The sequence below is a fragment of the Acipenser ruthenus genome, unplaced genomic scaffold (genome assembly GCF_902713425.1).
Source record: "Acipenser ruthenus unplaced genomic scaffold, fAciRut3.2 maternal haplotype, whole genome shotgun sequence".
NCBI classification, from domain to species: domain Eukaryota; kingdom Metazoa; phylum Chordata; class Actinopteri; order Acipenseriformes; family Acipenseridae; genus Acipenser; species Acipenser ruthenus.
This window is the reverse complement of record NW_026708686.1, coordinates 1-9,121: the sequence shown is the minus strand read 5'-3', so window position 1 is coordinate 9,121 and position 9,121 is coordinate 1. Positions and strand designations below refer to the sequence as shown.

The window sequence follows — 9,121 nt, the reverse complement described above, 5'->3', positions numbered from 1 at the left end:
CTCTGCTCAGCACAGAGGGAGGCTGTTCAGAGAGTATAAGAGCCTCCCTTTCTCTCTCTCTGCTCAGCACAGAGGGAGGCTGTTCAGAGAGTATAAGAGCCTCTCTTTCTCTCTCTCTGCTCCACCAGCACAGAGGGAGGCTGTTCAGAGAGTATAAGAGCCTCTCTTTCTCTCTCTCTGCTCAGCACAGAGGGAGGCTGTTCACAGAGTATAAGAGCCTCTCTTTCTCTCTCTCTGCTCAGCACAGAGGGAGGCTGTTCAGAGAGTATAAGAGCCTCCCTTTCTCTCTCTCTGCTCAGCACAGAGGGAGGCTGTTCAGAGAGTATAAGAGCCTCTCTTTCTCTCTCTCTGCTCAGCGCAGAGGGAGGCTGTTCAGAGAGTATAAGAGCCTCTCTTTCTCTCTCTCTGCTCAGCACAGAGGGAGGCTGTTCAGAGAGTATAAGAGCCTCCCTTTCTCTCTCTGCTCAGCACAGAGGGAGGCTGTTCAGAGAGTATAAGAGCCTCCCTTTCTCTCTCTCTGCTCAGCACAGAGGGAGGCTGTTCAGAGAGTATAAGAGCCTCCCTTTCTCTCTCTCTGCTCAGCACAGAGGGAGGAGTTTATTTGTCGAATCCGCCACACTCAAAATGGCGCTCGTCTACGTCCGCCTTCCCCAATTGACTCACTTCCGTGACGTCAGAACCCGAGTCCCGCCGGATTTAAACTCGTCACCGGAGACGGCGTGCGGTTTGTCATCAACCACCGGACCGCTGATGCTCAAAGAGTCATTAAACCGATTTCAGACAGCGTCGAAAATAATTACACTAAAAAAAATATACATAGCGTTGAAAAAAACCCCAACCTTTTTTAAATAAAATAAAAACGAAGCTAAACAGGCGAGTCTTTAAGACAGCTATAATCTGCCGGATCAAACCGGTTTGAACCGGTTCGAAACGTTCCGAATCAGACAAAAATTAGGAAGCTCGAGACGTTATTCCGTTTAAAAATAAAATTAAAATAAATATAAATTATAAATGGTGTTTTGCAGCATTTCGATTTGGTTTTAGTTGCCTTAAAAAAGGCTGTTGATGTGAATTAAGGGAGATTTCTAAAAGTGACATCATTTGGGTGTCGTTCCATGACGTCCTCGTTTCTTAAAGCCGCAGTAACCCCCCAAAAACAACACGAATAATAGACGGGTTCTTACCCTCTGTGAACAGCCTCCCTCTGATCTGTGCTGGTGGAGCAGAGAATGAGAAAGAGAGGCTGTTATACTCACTGAACAGCCTCCCTCTGTGCTGAGCAGAGAGAGAGAGCGAGAGGCTCTTATACTCAGTGAACAGCCTCCCTCTGTGCTGAGCAGAAAGAGAGAAAGGGAGGCTCTTATACTCAGTGAACAGCCTCCCTCTGTGCTGAGCAGAGAGAGAGAAAGGGAGGCTCTTATACTCTCTGAACAGCCTCCCTCTGTGCTGGTGGAGCAGAGAGAGAGAAAGGGCTTTTATACTCTCTGAACAGCCTCCCTCTGTGCTGAGCAGAGAGAGAGAAAGGGAGGCTCTTATACTCTCTGAACAGCCTCCCTCTGTGCTGAGCAGACAGAGAGGCTCTTATACTCTCTGAACAGCCTCCCTCTGTGTTGGTGGAGCAGACAGAGAGAGAAACGGAGGCTCTTAGACTCTGTGAACAGTACTATACATATTTTTGAATATGCATTCAAATTTGCAAGTAAATATGACTCTAGTTTCAGAGGCTCCGATCAGTATTTATCTGGAGCTATTTACTATAAACCCGACCGTATTGCTCAATGGAGTTAAAGAGATAACATTCAAGCTGCAGTTGCAGACGATGGCCACTAGATGTCGCCCTCACAAAGTGTTCACACGCCGTATCCCACTGCAGTCCTACGCAACCAGTATCGCTTACTCACAGAACCACGTCGTTTTCTTAACAAACTTAAATGCTGAAATTGGACATTTTCGAATGAATGTGTGTGCCTGGACGCCGTCAACACTTTCAATGATCATTCTCAAGTTCCCTTAACTGTTTCATGTGGTCATTACAATGCTTCCCTATGCTTTACCACACCTCTCTGTGCTTTACAATGCTTCCCTATGCTTTACCAGACCTCTCTGCGCTTTACAATGCTTCCCTATGCTTTACCAGACCTCTCTGTGCTTTACAATGCTTCCCTATGCTTTACCAGACCTCTCTGTGCTTTACAATGCTTCCCTATGCTTTACCACACATCTCTGTGCTTTACAATGCTTCCCTATGCTTTACCAGACCTCTCTGCGCTTTACAATGCTTCCCTATGCTTTACCAGACCTCTCTGCGCTTTACAATGCTTCCCTATGCTTTACCACACCTCTCTGTGCTTTACAATGCTTCCCTATGCTTTACCAGACCTCTCTGTGCTTTACAATGCTTCCCTATGCTTTACCAGACCTCTCTGTGCTTTACAATGCTTCCCTATGCTTTACCAGACCTCTCTGTGCTTTACAATGCTTCCCTATGCTTTACCAGACCTCTCTGTGCTTTACAATGCTTCCCTATGCTTTACCAGACCTCTCTGTGCTTTACAATGCTTCCCTATGCTTTACCAGACCTCTCTGTGCTTTACAATGCTTCCCTATGCTTTACCAGACCTCTCTGTGCTTTACAATGCTTCCCTGTGCTTTACCAGACCTCTCTGTGCTTTACAATGCTTTCCTATGCTTTACCAGACATCTCTGTGCTTTACAATGCTTCCCTATGCTTTACCACACCTCTCTGTGCTTTACAATGCTTCCCTATGCTTTACCAGACCTCTCTGTGCTTTACAATGCTTCCCTGTGCTTTACCAGACCTCTCTGTGCTTTACAATGCTTCCCTATGCTTTACCAGACCTCTCTGTGCTTTACAATGCTTCCCTATGCTTTACCAGACCTCTCTGTGCTTTACAATGCTTCCCTATGCTTTACCAGACCTCTCTGTGCTTTACAATGCTTCCCTATGCTTTACCAGACCTCTCTGTGCTTTACAATGCTTCCCTATGCTTTACCAGACCTCTCTGTGCTTTACAATGCTTACCTATGCTTTACCAGACCTCTCTGTGCTTTACAATGCTTCCCTATGCTTTACCAGACCTCTCTGTGCTTTACAATGCTTCCCTATGCTTTACCAGACCTCTCTGTGCTTCACAATGCTTCCCTATGCTTTACCAGACCTCTCTGTGCTTTACAATGCTTCCCTATGCTTTACCAGACCTCTCTGTGCTTTACAATGCTTCCCTATGCTTTACCACACCTCTCTGTGCTTTAAGGAGACCCCGTCAAAACCGTAAACATTATATCTTAAAATTTTCCAAGGTCATGCAAATGAAGCAGCGTTTGGGGAATCGTTTAATGATTAGCATCTGGGCTGGACAAAGAGAAAATTGACATAAAAGTGGGCGTATATTTATTTTAGAGAAAGGGGAGGAAGGAGAGGGGGAAAACATATTTAAAAACAACAAGAACAAAAACGTTTCTGCGCAACCCGTTTTGTGAAACCTCCCGAACATCATGGCGCTCCAAATTCGAGCCCTCGTGACGGCGAAATGGCTTTGGGACGCGGTCGGAACCAGAACTCGCTCCAACCCGCGGGTGTTGGACGCTTCGTGGTACATACCGGCGATGAACAGAGACCCCAAAAAAGAGTTCACTCAGCCGGGACACATCCCCGGATCCTCGCCCTTCGATATCGACTCCTGTTCGGACACGGCTTCCCCGTACCCGCATATGCTGCCTTCGGAAGGTTTTTTCGCCGAATACGTGGGTAACTTGGGCATCGGAACCCGAACCCACGTCGTGGTTTACGACGCCAGCGAGTTCGGGAGTTTCTCCGCCCCCCGCGTCTGGTGGATGTTCAGGGCGTTCGGGCACGGTTCGGTCTCGGTGCTGGACGGCGGGTTGAAGGCTTGGGTCCGGGAAGGTTACCCGCTGACCGGGGAGTACACCAAACCCGAACCGGTCGAGTTCAGGGCGAATCTCGACCGCTCCCGGGTTAAAAGTTACCAGGACGTGCTGGAGAATTTAGAGAGCAAACGGTTTCAGTTGCTAGATGTTAAAACGCCGGGTAGATATAATGGGACTGAACCAGAACCGATGGAAGGTAAGTTATTATTATTATTATTATTATTATTATTATTATTATTATTATTATTATTATTATTATTATTATTATTATTGCATGCAAATTCAGAACCGATTTAAAAACAGCGCAAGTTCTACTAAGTCTGAAAAGTGTGTTTTTTTACGCATTGAAACAATACGACTTACAATTGCGTTAAGTACAAATGCGTAAAGGTTACGCACAGCGATTTTTAGTTTGTATTGCTGTGTTTTCTGTTCAGTATCTGGAAAATTACAAAGCGCTGGGTGTGGAATTCAATATGTTAACAAGGGAACATTATTCAGCAGCTTTCACTGGACTCTATGAAGCTGAGGGAGTTCATTCTATATAGAGGGGGTGGAATTCAATATGTTAACAAGGGAACATTATTCAGCAGCTTTCATTGGACTCTATGAAGCTGAGGGAGTTCATTCTATATAGAGGGGGTGGAATTCAATATGTTAACAAGGGAACATTATTCAGCAGCTTTCATTGGACTCTATGAAGCTGAGGGAGTTCATTCTATATAGAGGGTGTGGAATTCAATATGTTAACAAGGGAACATTATTCAGCAGCTTTCATTGGACTCTATGAAGCTGAATCAGTTCATTCTATATAGAGGGGGTGGAATTCAATATGTTAACAAGGGAACATTATTCAGCAGCTTTCATTGGACTCTATGAAGCTGAGGGAGTTCATTCTATATAGAGGGGGTGGAATTCAATATGTTAACAAGGGAACATTATTCAGCAGCTTTCATTGGACTCTATGAAGCTGAGGGAGTTCATTCTATATAGAGGGGGTGGAATTCAATATGTTAACAAGGGAACATTATTCAGCAGCTTTCATTGGACTCTATGAAGCTGAGGGAGTTCATTCTATATAGAGGGGGTGGAATTCAATATGTTAACAAGGGAACATTATTCAGCAGCTTTCATTGGACTCTATGAAGCTGAGGGAGTTCATTCTATATAGAGGGGGTGGAATTCAATATGTTAACAAGGGAACATTATTCAGCAGCTTTCATTGGACTCTATGAAGCTGAGGGAGTTCATTCTATATAGAGGGGGTGGAATTCAATATGTTAACAAGGGAACATTATTCAGCAGCTTTCACTGGACTCTATGAAGCTGAATCAGTTCATTCTATATAGAGGGGGTGGAATTCAATATGTTAACAAGGGAACATTATTCAGCAGCTTTCATTGGACTCTATGAAGCTGAGGGAGTTCATTCTATATAGAGGGGGTGGAATTCAATATGTTAACAAGGGAACATTATTCAGCAGCTTTCATTGGACTCTATGAAGCTGAATCAGTTCATTCTATATAGAGGGTGATGCTGCTAAACTTTTGCCCACAGCTGTACATGATGTATCGTAATAGAGGTCTGTATCGCTTGTGATACGAGACCACAGCACAAAGAACTACTGCTCCCAGCATGCCTCACCATAGCCGCGGGTGCAGAGGCATGCTGGGAGCCGTAGTCCTAGCCTGCAAGTTCACTCTACAGGGTGATGACGGCAAAGCTTTTGTCCACAGCTGTACATGCTGTTGATACAGGTCACGACCCTCGTCTCCACGGCGACAGCTCTGACTGTGAACGCGTTGCCGTGGCGATGGGGGGGCGGATGATGTCACTGACAGGCTGCTTTGATTCTCTGTCCAGGAATCAAACCGGGACACATTCCCGGCTCCGTAAACATCCCGTTCTACGAGTTCCTGTCCGCCTCCGGCTGCTTCCGGACCCCGGCGGAGCTGCGGGCGCTGTTCCGGAACAACGGCGTCGACCTCTTGCGACCCCTGGCCGTGACCTGCGGCTCGGGGGTCACGGCGTGCCACGCTGTCCTGGCGGCGCTGCAGTGCGGGTCGCAGGACGTGACTGTTTTCGACGGCTCCTGGTCCGAGTGGTTTACGAGAGCCCGCCCCGAACTGGTGCTGTCGGAAGGGAAGGGCAAACGCTTCTGAAGAGGGAGGGGAGCTTCACCACGGTCCGTTATGACACATTGTTAAATTGTTTGTGTCTGTATTTGTATCTCTTTTTTTTAAGATAAAATCTATCATTTAAAAGCTCTCTCTCTCTCTTTCTCTCTGCTCAGCACAGAGGGAGGCTGTTCAGAGAGTATAAGAGCCTCTCTTTCTCTCTCTCTGCTCAGCACAGAGGGAGGCTGTTCAGAGACTATAAGAGCCTCCCTTTCTCTCTCTCTGCTCAGCCAGCACAGAGGGAGGCTGTTCAGAGACTATAAGAGCCTCCCTTTCTCTCTCTCTCATCCACCAGCACAGAGGGAGGCTGTTCAGAGAGTGTAAGAGCCTCTGTTTCTCTCTCTCTGCTCAGCACAGAGGGAGGCTGTTCAGAGTATAAGAGCCTCTCTTTCTCTCTCTCTGCTCAGCACAGAGGGAGGCTGTTCAGAGAGTATAAGAGCCTCTCTTTCTCTCTCTCTGCTCAGCACAGAGGGAGGCTGTTCAGAGAGTATAAGAGCCTCTCTTTCTCTCTCTCTGCTCAGCACAGAGGGAGGCTGTTCAGAGTATGAGCCTCCCTTTCTCTCTCTCTGCTCAGCACAGAGGGAGGCTGTTCAGAGTATGAGCCTCCCTTTCTCTCTCTCTGCTCAGCACAGAGGGAGGCTGTTCAGAGTATGAGCCTCCCTTTCTCTCTCTCTGCTCAGCACAGAGGGAGGCTGTTCAGAGAGTATAAGAGCCTCTCTTTCTCTCTCTCTGCTCAGCACAGAGGGAGGCTGTTCAGAGAGTATAAGAGCCTCTCTTTCTCTCTCTCTGCTCAGCACAGAGGGAGGCTGTTCAGCGAGTATAAGAGCCTCCTTTTCTCTCTCTCTGCTCAGCACAGAGGGAGGCTGTTCAGAGAGTATAAGAGCCTCCCTTTCTCTCTCTCTGCTCCACCAGCACAGAGGGAGGCTGTTCAGAGAGTATAAGAGCCTCTCTTTCTCTCTCTCTGCTCAGCACAGAGGGAGGCTGTTCAGAGAGTATAAGAGCCTCTCTTTCTCTCTCTCTGCTCAGCACAGAGGGAGGCTGTTCAGAGAGTATAACAGCCTCCCTTTCTCTCTCTCTGCTCAGCACAGAGGGAGGCTGTTCAGCGAGTATAAGAGCCTCCCTTTCTCTCTCTCTGCTCAGCACAGAGGGAGGCTGTTCAGAGAGTATAAGATCCTCCCTTTCTCTCTCTCTGCTCAGCACAGAGGGAGGCTGTTCAGAGAGTATAAGAGCCTCTCTTTCTCCAATTTTTACACACAAAAAAAGACCTCTTAAGAGCAGGTAAACAATAAAAATCATGTATTTTTTATTATGTTTACAATATTACTTTTGACTTCCCTCTATTCCCCCAAATAATCATTTTAACAAAATATAATTTTGAATCTAACCCCGTCATTTTCAAAAAAATTCTATGCTGGAATCCATGCCATCTCTGGTGTTATAGATTCAGGGCTGGGAATCAGACTCCTGCTGCACAGCAGTGTGATCCAGTCCTGGTTTCACTAGGAGTTTAATAATAAGACACACCTGAGCTTGTTAGCTAGACACACTGGGGGCTGATCAAGCTGGTAGCAGTAAAACCTGGACTGGATCACACTGCTGTGCGATAGGAGTCTGATTCCCATCCCTGATCTCTCTGTCTAAATATCCCACAGTTCCCAGCAATATCCTGTAGCTCTCTTCACTATATAATCAGCTACAAACCTCCTTCAACCAAAGTCTATCTACAGGGCTGGGAATCAGACTCCCGCTGCACAGCAGTGTGATCCAGTCCTGGTTTCACGAGGAGTTTAATAATAAGACACACCTGAGCTTGTTAGCTAGACACACTGGGGGCTGATCAAGCTGGTAGCAGTAAAACCTGGACTGGATCACACTGCTGTGCGACGGGAGTCTGTGATTCGCCTCCCCGCTGCGGGCCTGGTTGACGGTCCGGTTCACAGATGCTTGCCCCGCCCCTCAGAGATCACATGTTCGGGCGTGGCTCTGGTATACCACTCTGACCACGCCCCGTCGTAGATCGCCACCTCTTCCTGTCCGCACAGGAAGGCAGCCAGGGCCACGTGACACGCCGTGACCCCTGACCCGCAGGTCGCGCAGAGGGGTCGCGACAGGTCGACGCCAGCCTTCCGGAACATCTCCCGGAGCTGATCCGGATCTTTCTCCTCTCCGGACTGGGACAGAAAGCCCGGGAATGGCATGCTGACAGAACCAGGGATGTGACCCGGTTCTGTATCTGAAAGAGAGCAGACAGCGATGCTTTAGCAGGTGAAAAAAATAAAGACTGATCCATCCCAGTTATTATTATTATTATTATTATTATTATTATTTATTTCTTAGCAGACGCCCTTATCCAGGGCGACTTACAATTGTTACAAGATATCACATTATTTTTACATACAATTCCCCATTTATACAGTTGGGTTTTTACTGGAGCAATCTAGGTAAAGTACCTTGCTCAAGGGTACAGCAGCAGTGTCCCCCACCTGGGATTGAACCCACGACCCTCCGGTCAAGAGTCCAGAGCCCTAACCACTAAGCCACACTGCTGCCCATATTATTATTATTTATTTCTTAGCAGACGCCCTTATCCAGGGCGACTTACAGTCGTAAACAAAAATACATTTCAAGAATCACAGTACAAGTATTAAATACAGTTAAGAGCAAGATAAATACAATGACTTGGACCCTGATAATTAGCCCTACTTTATCGAGAAGACGAAAGAGATTATTACGTTTCTGTTACAAAGGTCTCTGACAAAACTTCTTATCTAAAAAGTCCACCCACGATTACATTTTCAAAGCTGGCCACAGACATTTACCTCCTTGATAATAATATCCGCGCTGCCTTTTTAAGAAAGTCAAAATAGAATTTGGAATGGAATCTAAATACAATAGCCGATTCTTTCCGGTGTTACGTAGTTACTGTTCTGAAAAAGAACAACACGTCAGAAATACGTACTGTCACGCGGTTCGGGTTCGATTCCTCTGAATCGACCCACGGATCTCGCGTCCACGAGCTGAAACCGTTTGCTCTC

At 46.8% G+C, this 9,121-nt stretch overlaps 2 protein-coding genes across 2 annotated transcripts; one reads left to right on the top strand and one right to left on the bottom strand.

Moving 5' to 3' along the window:
- Nucleotides 1-2,935: 2,935 nt before the first annotated feature.
- Nucleotides 2,936-7,372, top strand: LOC131735421 (3-mercaptopyruvate sulfurtransferase-like). Its single transcript, XM_059021557.1, has 2 exons — nucleotides 2,936-4,105; nucleotides 5,773-7,372. Exons 1-2 carry the CDS (start codon nucleotides 3,517-3,519, stop codon nucleotides 6,069-6,071), a joined length of 888 nt encoding a protein of 295 aa, XP_058877540.1. The 5' UTR covers nucleotides 2,936-3,516; the 3' UTR covers nucleotides 6,072-7,372.
- On the bottom strand, nucleotides 7,368-9,115 carry LOC131735422 (3-mercaptopyruvate sulfurtransferase-like). The gene is made up of 2 exons (XM_059021558.1): nucleotides 9,046-9,115; nucleotides 7,368-8,319 (listed from the first exon to the last, which is right to left on the bottom strand). The coding sequence occupies exon 2, from the start codon at nucleotides 8,282-8,284 to the stop codon at nucleotides 8,021-8,023; it is 264 nt and encodes an 87-aa protein (XP_058877541.1). The 5' UTR covers nucleotides 8,285-8,319; nucleotides 9,046-9,115; the 3' UTR covers nucleotides 7,368-8,020.
- Nucleotides 9,116-9,121: the final 6 nt, after the last annotated feature.

Coding starts and splice junctions, on each gene's coding strand:
- LOC131735421 (XM_059021557.1), top strand. CDS start 3,517: ATGGCGCTCCAAATTCGAGCCCTCGTGACGGCGAAATGGCTTTGGGAC. Junction 4,106..5,772: donor TGAACCAGAACCGATGGAAG/GTAAGTTATTAT, acceptor TTCTCTGTCCAG/GAATCAAACCGGGACACATT.
- LOC131735422 (XM_059021558.1), bottom strand. CDS start 8,284: ATGCCATTCCCGGGCTTTCTGTCCCAGTCCGGAGAGGAGAAAGATCCG.